Source organism: Corylus avellana, chromosome ca2 (assembly GCF_901000735.1).
Source record: "Corylus avellana chromosome ca2, CavTom2PMs-1.0".
NCBI lineage: Eukaryota > Viridiplantae > Streptophyta > Magnoliopsida > Fagales > Betulaceae > Corylus > Corylus avellana.
In genome coordinates this window covers 25,091,149-25,109,105 of record NC_081542.1, presented here as the reverse complement: position 1 = coordinate 25,109,105, position 17,957 = coordinate 25,091,149, and the positions used below count along the sequence as shown (strand labels likewise).

Here is a 17,957-nt window from a genome sequence, read left to right as displayed (position 1 = left end):
TAATATTTTAATTAGGTAAAACGGTGCATTTTGAGTGACTCTAATGGCTGTTAAAAAATTTTGACGGCAGGAATTTTATTGACATTTCAATTGACCCAGTGAGTACTAAATTTTCGAGAAAAAAAAAAAACTTAAGGAGTTTTAAATTTTGAAGGGTTGACTCAGGGACTTATTGTACATTTTCCCATATATATATATATATATATACTCTCTCGTTGGTTTGAATATTTAAAAAATAAAAATAGAAAACTTCTCTCTAATTGCAAAAATTGACACGCCACCAATTGGTGACGTGCCAATTTTCTGCACGTCACTGAACTTTAGTGACTTTTTTGGGCCTTAAAACATTCACTAAAAAATAAGTTTTCTGTAGTATGCTACGTATGAAAAGATGGCTTACTCATGATGTGGAGCTGCACTTCGATCTCCAGCTTCTGCCCTGAAAATTAAGGTTGTCGAAGTTCCAAAGATGAATGAGAGAGATAGAGAAAGAGAAGTCGATACCTATAAGCGATGAAGTGAAGCATGCAAATTATATATATATATATATATATATATAAACATTTTTGTATTATATATTGTGAGCATTTCGTTGGTGGCAGGCATTAGACATCAACATAAATATACGCAATATTGAAATTGATAGTGTGTATATATATATATATATGCATGCATATTTAACTTGCAATTTTGACTGCTGATGAATTTGTCGGTCAGTGCATTGCATTTCCTCTTTAACGTAAACTTTTCACACTCTTTTCAAAAGTGTAGAAGCCAAGTGACTCAGTGGAAGCCATTAGTTTCAAAAGAAGGTTTGCGATGTTATAAATATGTTGTACGTAGTTTCAGTGGATGCAACTATTGTTAAGATCTTACTTTTAGACTTTTTAAGTCTTCATTAATATTTGGATTGAGATTCTCTCAGATTTTTATTTAACGGTTCAAACAAATGTAGAGGCTTATCCGCTTGTTCCTTATCAAGGTAAATAATTTAGTTTTTCAACATACCAAACCCACTTGTCTTGGTAATACACAAACATCTGCATTTATTTGGACTGTTAGATATAATAAAGGGCTCAAATTTTAAAATCTAAAAATCTTATATATATTTTAAAAAAATTTGAGGAGATACGAATCCATTCATTTTCTATGTTGGGTCAACATTTCTAATTAATGCGTATCTTCTTGTTGATCTCACTTGTAGCATCAAGTCACGCGGGCTCCCTCCAATGTTGAATTTCTTGTTTTGTTGTTGGTAGTTTCTTGTTGGGTGTCTTGCGATGAGTAATGTTAGAAGTTCGTCATATGTTTTTCTTGTGTCATTCTAAAAATTATATGGCTTTTAAAATTATTATTGGGACGCTTGTAATTGATTATTATTGAATTTGATAATCATTTTTAAAATAATATAAGAGGGACACAAAAATAATTTCTAACATTACTCAAAAATAATTTGCAATAATTATTTTTGAAATTTTATTGGATAAGCAAAACTAACAAATAAACCTTTGTTCTCAACTTTTGTCTAAAAGTTTAATGAAAATCATCAGCGTGTCATATCAATACCACTTATATTGTGACACGTGTGTTCCCACAACAAAAAATATATATAAAAACAAAAAAAATTGGGGGTTGGTTCGACCAATTATGTTGCAATATAATTGGTGTTCGCATAACACTCTGATGGGTTTTGTAATTTGGACAGAAGTTAGGTGGAGTGTAACACCTCGCCTAAATACGTGACCATTACTTTAAAAATATAATAAAAACTTTACAAACCCGGAGACCTTTAAATATTTTAAAGATTATTTATGAGTAAAATTCTCATCAAAATATTTATAATATACATGTATGGACAAAATGCTCCATAAATTGTATTAGAACATGTTTCAACAAAATAAATATTTAAAATGAATTTGTGTTTCGAACTATCGATCCCACATCGAACGGTTGAGGTACAATATTGTTATCGATCAATCGATCCCCAATTAAGCTCGAATGTTCGAGTACAGCTAGCATGCAATAAAATTATGTGGTTCTGGTTGTCACAACATTTGGGGCCCCTTTATATTCATCCATCCTTAAGTCCCATTTTCGCCCCATTTGGTGGAGTAAATCTACACATCATCGATCTCTTCATCCCCCTCTCATTCTCCCCAATCTTATGTGGTTATGGTCCCACAACATTTGATGCATGGGATTGGTTTAATGTTGTGGGTACCACAATCACATAGGATTGGGGAAGATGAGAGGGCGACTGGGGGATGATTTATAAATTTACTCAATTTGCTGAGACCCACCCTAGAAAGAGAGAGAGAGAGAGAATGATTTTACTAAGTATCTTGTATTTTATTATGCTTAGATACTTTTTATAACTTCATGATCATTATGTTAAAGTTAGTATTTTACTTTAAAAAAGTAGATTCCAAAATGGAAACTATAGATTTAAATTTTAATATTGGTTCTCTTTTTAAATGACAGAGTATTGAAATACACATCACACCAAATGTGTTGTGATTGCTTGAAATGGGTTAGAATCTTTTATATCTTTAACATTGCTTGTAACCCCCCCTAAATATCTACCATGTTATACATGATTGTTAGGAGTATAACTTCTATAAGGAGGTGTTGTAAACTATCTTTTTTGTGCCCACCAATAAGAAGCTACCACTTAGGATTATTGTACAAACCCAAATAAAAACAAAAACACCAAATTATTTAGGTTTATTCTTTCTTTTTTTTAATTTCTTTTAAGAATATTTGCAGCCGCCACCCCCAGCCCATCTGGGGGGGGGGCACCCCATGGGCAGAGGTGGCCACGCAGGCCACATCCAGCCCATCTGGGATGGTCGGCGAGCCACCCCCCAGTGACCTCAAGTGGGGGATAGGGTGGCCACCCAGCCACCCAATCAATTTTTAAATTTTTTTTTTTTTTTAAAAAAAAAAAGAGGTTGATTTTTTAGGGTTTAGTTGGAATAATCTAGTATGATATTGTTTTTTCCTTAAATTAGGTTTATTCTAAAATGCTGAGGTGTCACTTGATGAGTGGTAGGCATAAAGTGATGGGTTTACACCACTTCCTTATAGAATAGAAGTCATTTTATATAACTTTTAAGACTATATTTAATGGTCTACATAACTTCACATTATATATATATCCTACAATTAAATTGGTCTATAAAGGGAGTACATTAAATGTAATAATTATTGTCCTAGCCGACTTTGGCTTTTCTTTAAGCCAACTCTATGGAGCTTTCTAAGCCGACCTTGTGTTTAACTGACTTTAGGAGCCAAGCATTATGTATAAAGAAAAACTTTATAAGGACTTGGCATAAACCAAATTCCTGTAAATTAAGAGGATTAAGGTCCTCTTCATTTCATTAAGATTGTCTCCGAGAATATTTAATTGAGCAGAAAGCTACAGATATTTCATGGGATATTGGATAAGAACAGCTGCTAATTGTCTTCATCAGATAGCCATAGTGTCAAGCATACCTTGTCTGGTGGTCCCACGAGGTGGCAGTAATTGAATTTTGTTTGGCTTTGGGGGATGTAATATGCCCGCTAGTTGCAACCAAATAATATATAAGGGTTTAGATACTTGCCGGCGTGCACTCCATTACAGTGATCATCATCGGATGAGCTCATCACTATTGTGACTAGATTTTTTAAGACTTCAATTCTTTCAAAAAAAAAATGTTAATGGTTTGTGAGTGACTTTTGTGGATAATGTCATCTCAAAGTGTAAATACTTCACGCTCATGTAGGATCTTAGAATTTTTTAAAAGCCTACAACATAGAAAGGGTCCGAATAGACTTACCTCTAGTCAACCAAAGGAGCCTAAGACCCAACGGACCTAGAGCCATGACCCCTTCAGCAGACTCCAAAAGACTCTATAATGCTTTACATGCTTGTATATAAGGCATAAGGTATAGAATTTCATTACTTTACATAGTACCATTAATACAATTTTCTCCTTACTAAAGAGCTATATTTCTCGCCTACTATTGACATGGGCATCGGAGTCCCTCCAGTAGGGGTGTCAAAAAATACCAGAAAATCGAAGCCGGAACCAGGAAACCGAAAACCGAGGAGCCGGTTCCGGTTTCGGTTGCAAAAAAAAAAAAAAAAACGAGAGACCCCGGTTCCTATCTTGGTTTTTGGCACCCGGGAAACCAGAACCGGGTGATATATATATAAAAAATAATATATTTTCATATTTTAATAATATATTTTAATATTTTAATAACATATTCTCTCAATTCTCTCTCTTTTTTTTGCATATACTCACTCTTTCCTATGTGTTCCAGCTGCTGCACACTTCACATTGTTCACAATCATCCACACCACACATAAGTCTAGGTCTAGGGTTCACACAAGTGAAAAAACGCAAATCTCTCTTCTTCTTCTAGCATCTTCTTCTACTTCGTTGGCTCTCACTTCCTCCTCCCTTATTCTATTAGGGTATTTTCACATTTTCTAAGGAAGAAGTGGTTGATTGAAAGGAAGAAATTACAGGCATAAAAGTATTGCATATCATAATTTCGTGTTCTTCCAAAAAAGTATGTCAACAAATTGCAAAATCAACCCGACTTATAATATGAAGCAGATCTCTTTGGTGTTTATATTTGTTTGGTTGATGAGAAAATGTAAAAACAATAGGCAACACCCAACATGCCTATGGCATGTTGGGAAACCGGAACCGGCCAGTAACCGGGACCCGGTTCCCCGGTTCTGGTTTCCCAAAATCAACAACCAGGGTACCTCGGTTTCAGTTCCCGATTTTGGCCAAAAACCGAGAAACTGAACCAAGTTGACACCCCTACCTTCTGATCCTCTAGGGCCGGCGTGCTTCTGACATCTTCTACCTCTTTTGTAGATGAACCTCCTTCCTGAAAGGCGGCTTGAGGCCATTGCTAGTTTTGTATACCAACAGTTGGCGCTGTATGTTGGTGTACAGAACCAACAATAGTCTCATCGGTGCCTTTCAAGGAGAAGCTCTGTCTACAAAAAGAGATAAAAGACGTCAGAAGCACGCCAGTCCCAAAGGGTTAAAGGGACTCTGACGTCCAAGTCAGTAGGGCGAGAGGGAGAACTCTCTTGGGTAAGGAAAGCATTATTGATAGCGTGTGTGGAATGTATGAGATTGTGTACCTTAGGCCTTATATATAAGCATGTAGAACATTTTAGAGTCTTATGAAATCTGCTAGAAGGGTCATGGCTCTAGGCTTATTGGGTCTTAGGTTCTTTCAAAGGGCTGGAGGTAAATCTATTTGGGTCATTTCTATGTCGTAGGCTTTAGGCAATTCTTAGGTTCTACAAAAGTCCCCAATTCCCTTGGATGATTAATGAATCTACCTATGGGAAATTTTTAGAAATGTGTTGAGAGTTGATGGTAGGCTTTAGCTTGTTGAGTCGGTCCGTCTCTGTGACCCTTTATGGGCAGTGGGCCTTATGCGATTCCTAGGTCTTACAAGTAATTTGGATTTGGTTCAAGTTAGAAATGAATCGTTGGGGTTAGTTTATTGGAATACGTGTTTCATAATAGGACACTAAGGACAAGTATTCAAATTTCAACATGTCCAATTTTAATCCTAATAAAATTAGTAAAACCTTTAAGCATTCATTCTCCAAACCTAAAACTTCATCAAGTTAAATCATCATTTATTCTAAAAGTTTAAGTTAATAAAAAAAAAATTAAAGTAATATTCTAATAAGTTTAACATCTCATAAAATTGGTGGCGTCATCACAAGAATTTATAGAGTACTTTCCTTTTTCTTTTTCTTTTTTTCTTTTTCTTTTTTTTTTTTTTTTTTTAAATGGGACAAGCTCCTTCTGGTCAGTCAAAAAGTTAACAGGAATGCCTATCAGGATCTCTTTCCTTGTATGGTTTTATTTTACTTTCTATTCATCTATATTAATTGTCTGACTTTGACTCTAGTTGTATTTTCCTATTCTATCAATCTCACTCTAAAGCCTGGTCCCTGACACCCGGTATAGTTTTCAACGCAGAAATATGTAGTTCACTTTTCTTAAGATCTTTCTACATAGTTCTCTCCCCATAAACAATAATTAAATAAAAAGAAAGCATTAGCAGATTAAGAAGTATACTGATGCAGGATTGTATGGAACAATATCTCACATTAAAATTTCAATTGAATACACCAAGTTTGTATGTGATCCACTCATGTAAAAATACAAATTGACAAAATTACATTGATAACGAATCTTGAATTTCTTTGATGCCAAACAAGTAATCTAATGTCTCAGGAACCTACATTCTCTTTGATGATTTGAAAAAAAAAAAAAAAAAAGAGGAGAGAGAAAGAATTGATACGTGGCAATCTGCAATATTACAAAAAATATTATATATTTCCTGCCATTTCCTGCCCTGCATATAGAACTTCTGTTACGGCTCTGATGCAACAATGAGGGCGAGTCTCTTCCGCACCATTGGAATATTTGCTTTATGCGATATTTGCAAGCACCATCTTCCAAAATCCCCTTATTTAACTCCCCCGTTTATATATATATTTTTTTTTTTTTGCACATACAACAGGAAACATCTATGGAACTCTTTCTAGGTATTGACTTGTCAGGCCTGTAAGAGTAATTTGAATCACTAATCATCATATGCAGATAAGAAGAGTTTTTTTTTTTTTTTCTTTTTCCCAAATATATGTATGTGTGCGTGCATGTATAGTATAATAGAATCTGTGACTCAATTTCGACAAAAGCCCTTCACAAATCCAAACTATGAAAAAAGTTTCTCTCAAAACAGTTAAGTGGAGCAAGGGGATTACCGGTGAATGAGGGATCTGAAGAAGAATGAGTGAGAATAAGTACAAACACACAAAAATGGCAACCCCGCCAACAAAATTATACAGCAGCCGTCGGTTGTCTTTTGTGGGTACGAAAGCTGTCTTCAGTGTATTGGTTAATTCAAAAAGACGAAGCGATACCTGCATAAGCAAGTTCAGGGGGCATCAAAATGCAACAAAAAACAGGACAAAGTTAGTACTGGGGGCTTCCATATAATTCAAGGGTCAACAAGAAATATACTTACAAGGGTATAAATGGCGGTAGTGAGCATGAAATTAAGCATGGGATATTCTGGGATAACAGAAAGAAGCCACTTAGGCTGCCCATTAGGCGTGTTTGATCTGCAGATACATATTGGGAAGTTATAAACGCATTTAAGAGTTAACACAGTCTTTCTTTTTGGGTGCTTTTTTTTATATTCTCTCGTATTTTGCCTCTTTTATCTCTATCAATGTTTTTCACTGTGCATTGGCATTTTTGTTACTACTATTTCCTGCAAGTGTCAGAGGAAGAGAGAAAGGGACTACCTATACTTTAATATGAATTTAGATGATGAGAAAAAAAAATTCTATGATCTCTTGGACATCTTCAAAGAAAGCCTAGATACCTCATCCACCGAGCAAAAATATGGAAATGCTTTTGATATCATGGTATCAATTCACTTCCACAAAGGGTTGCATGAGATTAAAATTTTATTCGAGGCAACATGAAAGAGTTAAAAATGACAGATACTATGCTTATTGTAAAGATGCTCTCAAAATAAATAAATAAAGATGTAATAAAATGGCTATATAACACAACACTAGGCAAATTAGTGAAAGAATAAATGAAATATGAGTAAGTTTACACACCTCAACCAGATATGGAACTGAGAAATATAGGTCTCCAAAGTTATCTTGCCGAGAAACCTAGTAATTCCAAGAAGAACAATAAAGTACCCTCAAAATATGGTAGCGGAATATATTTAAAATACATAGAAAAAAGTCATTCATTAACCCCATAGAGGGGTAGGGTAGTTCAAGGATTGAATCGAAAACTTACGCAAAGAGAGTTAAAGAGAAACTCCGTAACTGATGAGTGAAATTCCGCAAGCAAATATAAACACTGGAATCACAAAGAAGGTGATAGTAAGATGCTGGAAAATGAACAAAAAAACTATAATTGATCTAACATTCTGCATTGCAAAGTCATAATATTCCCTTAAATTACAACCAATAAAAAGCACTAATCAATACGCACGTTATGGGAATCCATGATGTATAGGGATGGAGTTTGTTGTATGCAACTTTGTCCAGCTTGTAGATATATTCATACCACAAATAGCCAACCTAGAAAAAATAATAAAAATGAAATTGAAATATGAGAAAATTCAAAATAGATCATCAAAATCTAGAAACAAATAATAGATATGCTGTGGCCACAAAATCATAGCAACTTACAAATATAGAAATCGCAGCAATGCTTGCTTTTATTGAGACTTTCCTCTTGGTTTCACATTCCTCCAATTTCTCCATCCATTTCTCAACCTAACACATCAAATATTTGACAATTTTAGAAGTTGTCGCACCAAGAGAGCAAGACCTACCAGATGATCAAACATTCAAGAGATTACAGTGGGGTGGTAATACGCATATATCATCCCAATGATCCATATATAGCGGTCAAGTCCAGATCTGAAATGCCACTCATGCAGTCGAGGGAGATCTGGTTTTGCAGGATCAGTATATCCTGTCATAAAAACTAACTGTTATGCAAATGCATAAGCCAGTTGGTATACGCATATTTGAAGAAAAAAAAAAAAGAACCTGAAAGTCTGCCACTAGAGGAAGTTCAATGCCAGCCAAATTAATATATTGAAATCTTACATTGTGTACACCATAATAATAAAAGCACAAGGTATTACTTTCTTTTATAAATAAAAGTTGCATTATGAGGAAATGGTGGGTGAAAATAAAAGTTCAAGTGAGATAAACAAACAGAAAAGAGAAGACCTAATTGAGGCCAGGAGAAAAAGATAAAATAACAAATCATACCATAACAAAAACCCAATGAAAAAGTATGAGAACTACTAAAAAACTCCGAAACCAGAAGCCCATAAAAACAAATTTAGACTTCAAGTGCAAGTTGAGTGCTCTCAAATTTCTGCTTAGTTCACTTAGAGTTGAAAACAAGCAAATCAAACCAGCTGAGCTATAGATTGACTAACTAACTTTCACATTGCTATTGAATGTAGCAGCAAGTCCAAACCAATGCACAAAAGGAAAAATAAGGTAGGTTACTAACCTAAAATGAAAGCTAGTGGACGCCAGAATACATAAAAAACTCCAGGAATTTCCCAAATCAAGATAACCACAAGAAAGCATGAAAGAATCTTCACAGCCATCACTGAGCTGTTCTCATTATACTTGCTAAAAATCCCGAGGGCTCCATACACCATTACAGTGAAAAGCGTGTGCATTGGGCAGATATAGTACAGCATATAGTCATTGTTCAGAACAATGCAGCAAAATGCCACAAAGAAATTTAGCCGCCACATCATCTGCATCATATAACAAGGATTGACGAGATCTTAGATTAAAAAAATATATGGGGGGAAAAAAACAAAGAATAAAAAAAAAAAAAATGAGTCAAATACTTGTGTGAGTAAATTGATTATACAGTTTACATCAATTACCTGTGCAAAGCGTGCTAGGCTAAAATCCTTTCTAATGTAATAATAGGAGAAGTTGCCAAATCCAGTCATCCAAACATATGCAGCAATAAAGACACGTATTGCATTGTATATCTCCGTTGCAGCAAAGTAATGGTACATTAGAAACAGGACCTGTCAAAAAAAAAAAGAAGAAAAATTAGCACAGTAAAGCAAATTACATAAACAATGAGCATAGTAAGTTACTGACAAATGTAGCCTAACTGTGCGCACAAGCAGTTTCAGATATTAAACTAATATATCAGCAAAGGTTTTTGCAGTCTCAAATATTTAACATTCCAATAAATGAAAACCAGAAATCACAAGTTATGAGCTTTGGAAGGAGTACATGCCTGCATCCATCCTTTCCACTCTTCAGTTTGATGCCGATTAAGGTAAAGTATGGATTTTCCAGAGAATGCTGACACATCAGTATGTTTCTTCAAAGAAGTCATTGCTGAAACTATGATCAAAAGAATGTAGAGAAAGAGGAAAAGATCGCGATTGTAATTCTGCCCAAAGAAAGAAACGCCAAAAATTGATTAACTGTCAGTAACAAATTACATCCAATTGTGTGTATCAAAATGTGTATTTAAAGCATGAATCCAACACCTACATCCATTAGCTTGAAATAAATTGTTCGTTTAGGACAAAAAGAAGTCAGAAAAAGATACATCTCATATGGCGGCATGGTTGTTATTCCAGTCTCTTGTATCAATAGCATGGCACATTTGACTATAAATTAAATGCTGGATAAAGATTATGATATCTAGCCCAACAAAAAAATAAAAAAAAAAGAAAGAGAAATGCTATTTTTCCATATCCCATCCATCTCCATTCATATTTTTTTTCAAATCCACCATTGAATTTGTTAGACCTACATGTGGGTCCTACTGATCCAATGGTAAATTTGAAAAAAAAAAATGGATGGAAGATGGAAGGGTAGCATGTCTCAAGAAGAAACAAAAGAGAAAAAATATTAGAAGGCTTCCACCAGCAGTGTGAAAAGAAAAATTGAAAGTTTCTACTTTCCTAACCTGAAAGAAGATCATAGATTGCACATAATCCTGTATCAATTCTATAAAATCTTGGAATAGTGGTTTTAAAAGGAGAAGAAGAAGTTAGCATAGAAAAGTGGAAGGTATTCTTTCCAACAAAAACAAATAAAAAAAATAAAAAAAAAAGGAGAAGGGGATAATATTCCACAATTACGTGATTTTTTGACAAATAAAAGTTCATATCATAAAAATGTAAGATTATGCATGACATGTAGATGGACAGTATGAGGCAGCACTAGAATCAGGAAGAAAAAGAATAAACGTCCAGAATTAAATAGAAAAGGGTCCCTTGTGGAGATCAGCAAGGATCATAATATCTTGGGTAGCATCTTAGCGCAAAACCATCATAAATGGGATTATGGACAGGATTAGAGAAACATAATCAAGAAGCAGGCAAAAGCACCTTTGTAGACTCTCCCAGTATATTTGTGCGATCACATATGTAGAAATACAGCAGAATTGCCCCAAACTCAGACCTACATGAGTGTAATATGATATAAGCAAGAATGAGGACTAAGTTTTGCATCCCAATCAAAAAGATAATGACTTACATTGCTCTCAAAGTTGCTCTATTTTCTAGCAAGAAAGTGTCATCCATGGTCAGAAACCTAGAAACATTTGGAGCAGAAGGTAAGACCACTTAAAGACACAATCCAAATGAAACTCCATAAAGATATATCATTGCAAGTGACCTAATTAAATTCGTTTTAATGGATGAACTATGAAACTTTGCAGATGCTGATCTTGCGAGGCCTCCTTCCAGCAAAGCAGCCCGATCATCTTCTTTGACTGTCTCCTTTCCAAGTTCAACCAGATTAATGTCTGAATGACTGCAACCCAGAAAACATGGCATCAGATAATATTATCAAAAAAAGTCATATATTATTCCCTGTCATTTTCATAAATAACAATCTTCTCAATTTTGAAAAATATATCAAACACAAGATGGTAGACTTAAGTGCATCTGTGCTCAAAAGAAAAAAAATGAGACATTTTAATTTATTATTAAATTACGTATTAGGAAATAAAATTTCAATATAATTTAAGAATTGCAGCATCAAATGGAGATCACAAATTCATAAAAGAGACTCATTGTATAAATGGTAAAATTAGTAGAATCAGTAGCCCGTAGGCCATTGAAAATTTCTAGTGTTTAATAGATGTTATAGTAGTGCTAATGATAACAACCACACGCTTACTATTATTAGCTTAATATCAACCCACCAACCACAATATCATTCAAACTTGCACAAATACACACAGATATTATATATAATGCATGTATAGCATAAAGCACATATGATAGCTCTAAAGAGCTTACTTGGTGTTCCTTACCTTAAAGTCTTTGAATGACAGAACCAAAATAGAGATCTCCTCATCCTACGCTCTCGTGTTTCTTGGATGGCAACAACCCCACTTAAGCAGCTCTCAATCCTAATGGGCAGGTCAGGAATACGCATATGGGATTTGAGTTGGCATTGCATGTGAAGGCAATCAAGAACCGACCAGGTTTAAGATAGGTTTGGGATCAAGATGTAAGGTTCCAAATCCTTCCCCAAGTAATCAGACTAAATTAATCTCATTCCAATGGCCAAAACATAATAATAATGAACAATTCACCAATTTAGCCCCCAATATTCCTCTTAATTTGGTGCGGTGTTACTCTAGGGTTTCATCAAGTGTTGCCTCAGTCACCATTCCTCTAAATAAATGTCCATACCAATGGCCAAAAGATAACAACAATTCTAACATATGACCCTGCCTATTTTTGTATTCCTTCAATTATCTTGAACTGTATAGTGCCCCAATTTAGCCCCCACTCTTCGTCCAAATTTGGTGTTGTGTAACTTTACAGTTTCATCAAGTGTTGCCTTAGTCGCCATTCCTCTTTGGGGTGCTATGTCACCTGAATCTAAAAGAGGCCCAAGGAGCAACGTACAATTAAAAGAAAAGCGAATTCTAGTTTAACACTTTTTCTTTTAAAAATCAGTTTTGTCAATCGTTTTACCCTTTGAAAGGCAAATGCTTACTAACGTAAGCAACCTCCACACCCTTGCATACTTATAACTAGTCTCAAAATAGTAATAAGACAAGTTGAGATTTATCAGCAAGTAAAAGAAAGGAAGCAAATCCATAATTGGTTAAAACATGTACATGATACAAGCAAGTGGATGTCATCAATACTACCAAAGATTCAAAATAAGACCAACTCATGTTGACAGAAGGAACTTACACTTTAGAATGATGTGAAGATCTCTGATATTCAAGGAACTCTGAATATATCCATGCGACAAATATTGGGATTATTCCAAGCAAAAACGACACCTGGGACATATTAAGGGAAACTCCATTAAGTATTACATAAAATCTAGTCAAAGAAAAAAGAGCAGAGATGAACAAACAGAACAAGAAAGAAATCCAGAAGATGCAGCTCTAAATTGATTGCCATTTAGCTTGATGTTGTACAAGAGAATATAGTTCTTCAATCAAATCCAAACAAATAATACGGAAAAAAAAACAAAAAAAGTGATTCTTTTTTTATTATTATTGGTGAAGTTACACACCCAAGTGGGACATGAATCCATGATCTCACCCTCCACCTTCCTAGTACCATTTGAGCTAAAGTTCATTAGATGTTCAATTGAGTTAAGAAAAGCCAAATGCATACCTTCTTAGGAAAAATAATTATTTTCCTTTTTTCTCTTTTGGTATTCTCGTGAAAAGAAAAATGTCCAAGTTATGAACCCAAATTGAGTTTCCAATAATGGGTATTGGTTTCATACATTGTATATATCCTTATTATGCACCAGTTGCAGTGGGCTTTTCCCAAAAGAGGATTGTTCAAGGTCAATTCCTTCTATTGCTCTCTGGCTTCACCTGTAGGTAGCCACTTCCCCTGGGAGAGTGTATGGTGGACTCAGGCTCCTTCAAGGGCGGCATTCTTTGCGCGGTCGGCAGCTCTAAGCAAGATCCTCACCTTGGATAATCTTAGGAGGCAGCACATGATCGTGATGGATAGATGTTGCATATGCAAGAGGAATGGGAAGTTTGTGGATCACCTTCTCCATTGCGATGTGGCATCCGCCAGTTGGAGTGTTTTTTTTTCAGTGGTTTTGGGTCGTGTTGTAGACTTATTCACTTGTAGGTGGTCCTAGGGCAGGCCTAGAAGTGATGCAAAGTGGAAAATAGGGCCTATGTGCCTCTTTTGGTGTATATGGAAGAAAAGGAACGATAGACTTTTTTAGGACAGTGAGAGGACGTTGGGGAAAATTTTATCTTTGATCTATGAAACTTTGTATCTATGGACGGTAACGTATGTGTCTACTTTGCCGATTAGTTATAGGGGCTTCCTTGTTCGTTTTTCCCTTGCTAGTTAGATGGTCCTTTTGTATACTTTTTGCTAGAGGCGCCTTAATGCTTTTAATGAGATTGGTTTATTGCTTATCTAAAAAGAATATCCTTATTATGCTTTTTGTTAAAAATGATTCTTTTTCCCATATTTAAACAGATAATTATGTCCTGCCCCGTATCATAGATGCAAGCAGACAGCATGTTAGGCGGTCAAATGTGTATAGTCCAGGTACAAAGAGAATTGTGTACAGCATGACGTCAAGTAGAAAAATGGCTCTTTTAAGAGTAGTTGAGGTGCAGAGTCCTCATATCAATGGCAACATAAATAAGATACTTCACACTTTGAGTTAAACATGAGAGAAAACAAAAGTCACTAATGAAATTCTTAATTACTTTCAAATCTTACTATCTTGATTGAAGAAGAGTTAGTAAACATTGGGACTGTACCTCGAGCGGGCAAAGGTTTTTGATTCAATACAAGATACACAGTCACATGAATTAGTCAATTCAAATGATTTAGAGCCCCTCTGCAAGCCCTTATTGCAGTTTGCGTGTAAGCAATTACCAGCACTGAATCTAATTGCTTCACTAGGTGGGCTAGGCTTAGAATGAACAAAGTATATTGAGCTAGGGTGGTGACGTTGCTTCTCTCACAAAAAGAACCACTAAATTAACAAGCACTTTATATGGGCAGAAAGAGATTAATGCCAAATAACAATGGAAAAATGTGAACTGTGAATATTTCTAGTTCATAAATAAATTAAAAAAATAAAACCACGAACACCAATTTAAAGTTGTTGCAGAGATTTATTTATTCCTTAAAAATTCTTTCAATGGGATCATAATATAACATATTAAGATACCACTCAACCCAAAAGCTTAAGCTAGTGGATTTGGGCTCAATTATGTTATATTAACCACTCATTCTTAGATAATTTCAATGTGGAACTTAGTTGTTTTTCACTCACATGTGTATACTCAACAGAAGTTTGCAGAAAATGCATCAAGAAAAACAATTTGCTACATTGAACCAACAGCATGAGACTTTTGGCAGCGAAAGATGAATTTCTTTAGGAGAAGCGATCCCCACAAAAAATTCGGCAAACCCGGATAACCCATGCATGACAATCCTATGCATGAGCTAACGCATCAACATTACATACTAAATGGAATCCTCTTCACACCAAGTGCTCACTAATTTCACAAAACAAAAAAGATCTTCGCCCCCAATTCACTATCCAATCAAGCAAGCGAAAATCTCCCAGCATTCACTCAAAATAAGCAGACAAATACATGCATAACTGATAACACCGTACCTGCCCCGGCGTGATCGGCTCGGAAACCGCCATTTATGGTCCCCCCCAAAAATAGGCTAAAAACTGCGAAAATCCAAATAAAAACTCAACCACATCAACGAATAAGAAACCAATAATGCTGCGCTCATCACAATCACATCAAAATAACACAGAAACATAATTAGAACTGCAAAATTTTGAAAAAACGTGGATGGAGCGGTGGAGAAGTACCTGTCAAGCTCTAGGCGTGAAAGGGAGAGCGATTGGCTCTCTAGCACATTGAAATCATATATATGAGAAATGAGAGCGAGAGATAGACAGAGAAAACCCTAGCTATGGATCGAAAATTCACAGACAGAGAGAGAGAGAGATCTGAATAGAAGAAAAAGAAGAAGAAAGCCTTTGCTTAAAGAATAGAGAAAATGTCGGAGGGTACGTCCCTCTCACCCCCTCCCCCTCTCTCTCTCTCAGCGTAGCGGTTGATAATAGCTGTTGTGGTGGGTTGGGTTGTAGTTGCGCTTTTCTTTTCTCACGACGACCCAGTAATGAATAGTCTTCTTGTTTTTTTTTTTTGGGAATTTGTGTTTATATTAATTAGAGAATCAATAATTATTAATTATTGTTTAGTTAGATTCTAGACTTGGATGATAAGAATTTATGACTGATCGGATCGGAATCTACAGCAATTAGCTGCCTAAAAATTGTTATAATTTATTTACTCAACCAAATTTTGAATTATTTCGACTAGTTTTATCATAATAACTGTTCAAATTATTAGCAGTTTAGGCCATTAATTGCTGTGAGTTTGGTGTTTGCATCAATTGCATGGATGTGGTGTACTTGCTTTCCATCTTGAACGGAAATTTTCTGAAAAAAATTTCTTTCAACCCATTTAAAATAGTGTCAAGTGTCTATAAATATTTAAAATACACATTAAATTTAGTCTAAGTTAATAAATTGCTATTAATGACGTTAAAAATTTAATGTGCATTTTAAATATTTATAGACACTGAGCACTATTTTAAATTAGTTGAAAAATATTTTCTTCAAACTGGTTTAAAGAAAATTTCTATCATTCCAATCTTATACTTGATATTTCTGTTTAGTTAGATTCTAGATATGGAAAATAAGAATTTATGATGGATCAGGATCTACCACAATTAGTTGCCAAAAAATTGGTTATCATAATATCTATTCAAATTATTAGCAGTATGGGCCATTAATTGTTATGAATCCCAATAGAATCATTTTGAAAACCTTTTGTTTATATTAGGGAAGCAAGAGTTTGGTGTTTACTTGTAATTATTGTTTAGTTAGATTCTACACATGGATAATAAGAACTTAAAACGGATTAGAATCTACGACAATTAGCTTCAACTCAACCAAATTTTAGATGGTTCGGCAATCTATTTAAACAACTTCTGTTATATTAACTGTTCAAATTATTAGCAATTCGATCCATTAATTTGTGTGAGTCCCAATAGAATCATTTCGAAAATTTGTGTTTATAGTAGGGAATCGAAGCAAGAGTTTGGTGTTTGCATGTGATGTGTACTTGCTTTCCATCTTATACTTGTAATTATTGTTTAATTAAATTATTTCCATGAATAATAAGAATTTAGTGGTGGGAATAGATTATTATTAAATATTTTGCAAGTTAGGTGATCAGGTATATAAAATTGGATTTTGTTTGGTGATTTTGAGTGTAATTGTCACTTTTTGGTACTCTTGTCTTCATTTAGCTTCCGACTGAAGAAAACTAGAGGAAAAAAAAACATTAAAAAAAAAAATTAAAAAAAAAAACTTTTTATTGCATGATCCAAATTTTATTGTGTTACATGTAAATTATATACATAGCGTCAAATCATTTAAATGAATTAAAATGATATTATAACATACTCACTTAAAATTGAGAGGATCCTAATAAAAAAATGGGTATTTTGTATTTTATATTTATCCTTCTTTTTCTTCTTTTTTTCAATGCTTAAGTTTATAGACAAAATAATGTGTTAATAGGATTTAAATTGTTAAGAGACCAGTTTTTGTGTATCATGGAGAAGGTTGTGATGGGTAATGTTTCAAAGAGTGTGTTTAATATTGCAATTTTATATATAAAAAAGTGTGATTTTAAATCAATTCGTAGAAAATTGATTGTTTGAAATTGCATTTTTTAAAAATTGAGAGTCGAAAACATAGAATCTGCGTTTTTAAATCACAGGTAAAGAGGGTACTTTTTTGAAAATGCACAATTTTAAAAGCTAAACTGTGATTTTAACACTTAAACAGTGCCAAACACTTGGCACTATTTTAAATCACATTTTAAATCGCATATTTTAAAATCACACCATTTAAAATTTAAAACCCAAACGGACCATAATAATAACTATTTGTGTTGTTAATGACTTTTCAGTATAACATTATAAATGACAGAAATTTCCTTCAAACCCATTTAAAATAGCATCATCTGTCTATAAAAGACACATTAAATTATTAACGTCATTAATAGCAATTTATTAACTTAAACTAAATTTAATGTGTCTTTTAAATATTTATAGACACATGACATTATATTAAGTGAGTTTGAAGATATTTTTTCTAAACTGATTTGGAGAAAATTTATGTTCCATTATAAACGGTCCGCACCATGGACCAACAAATTTTTTTGTGAGGCTGAGAACGTTTGGTGATGTCATAGAAAGGAGCAACAAAGACTACGAGAAAACGTAAAGGACCCGCATAA

At 34.3% G+C, this 17,957-nt stretch overlaps 2 protein-coding genes across 2 annotated transcripts in view; both read right to left on the bottom strand.

Annotated features, from left to right (window-relative positions):
* LOC132168550 (probable purine permease 10) overlaps positions 1-17,957 on the bottom strand; it is a 62,138-nt gene that overhangs the window by 9,099 nt on the left and 35,082 nt on the right. The window lies entirely within an intron of this gene.
* On the bottom strand, positions 6,197-15,719 carry LOC132170838 (protein REDUCED WALL ACETYLATION 3-like). Its single transcript, XM_059581958.1, has 17 exons — positions 15,449-15,719; positions 15,239-15,301; positions 12,805-12,896; positions 11,264-11,401; positions 11,123-11,179; positions 10,975-11,047; positions 9,867-10,025; positions 9,499-9,648; positions 9,108-9,363; positions 8,437-8,552; positions 8,264-8,350; positions 8,064-8,152; positions 7,866-7,928; positions 7,676-7,732; positions 7,069-7,165; positions 6,806-6,964; positions 6,197-6,603 (listed from the first exon to the last, which is right to left on the bottom strand). Exons 2-17 carry the CDS (start codon positions 15,269-15,271, stop codon positions 6,598-6,600), a joined length of 1,632 nt encoding a protein of 543 aa, XP_059437941.1. The 5' UTR covers positions 15,272-15,301; positions 15,449-15,719; the 3' UTR covers positions 6,197-6,597.

Excerpts from the sequence above, each read along its gene's own strand:
- LOC132170838 (XM_059581958.1), bottom strand. The coding sequence starts at position 15,271 with ATGGCGGTTTCCGAGCCGATCACGCCGGGGCAG. Across the intron at positions 11,048-11,122 it reads AGAGCAACTTTGAGAGCAAT|GTCTGAGTTTGGGGCAATTC; the intron begins GTAAGTCATTAT and ends ACACTCATGTAG. Across the intron at positions 10,026-10,974 it reads TACTGGGAGAGTCTACAAAG|AATTACAATCGCGATCTTTT; the intron begins GTGCTTTTGCCT and ends TTCTTTGGGCAG.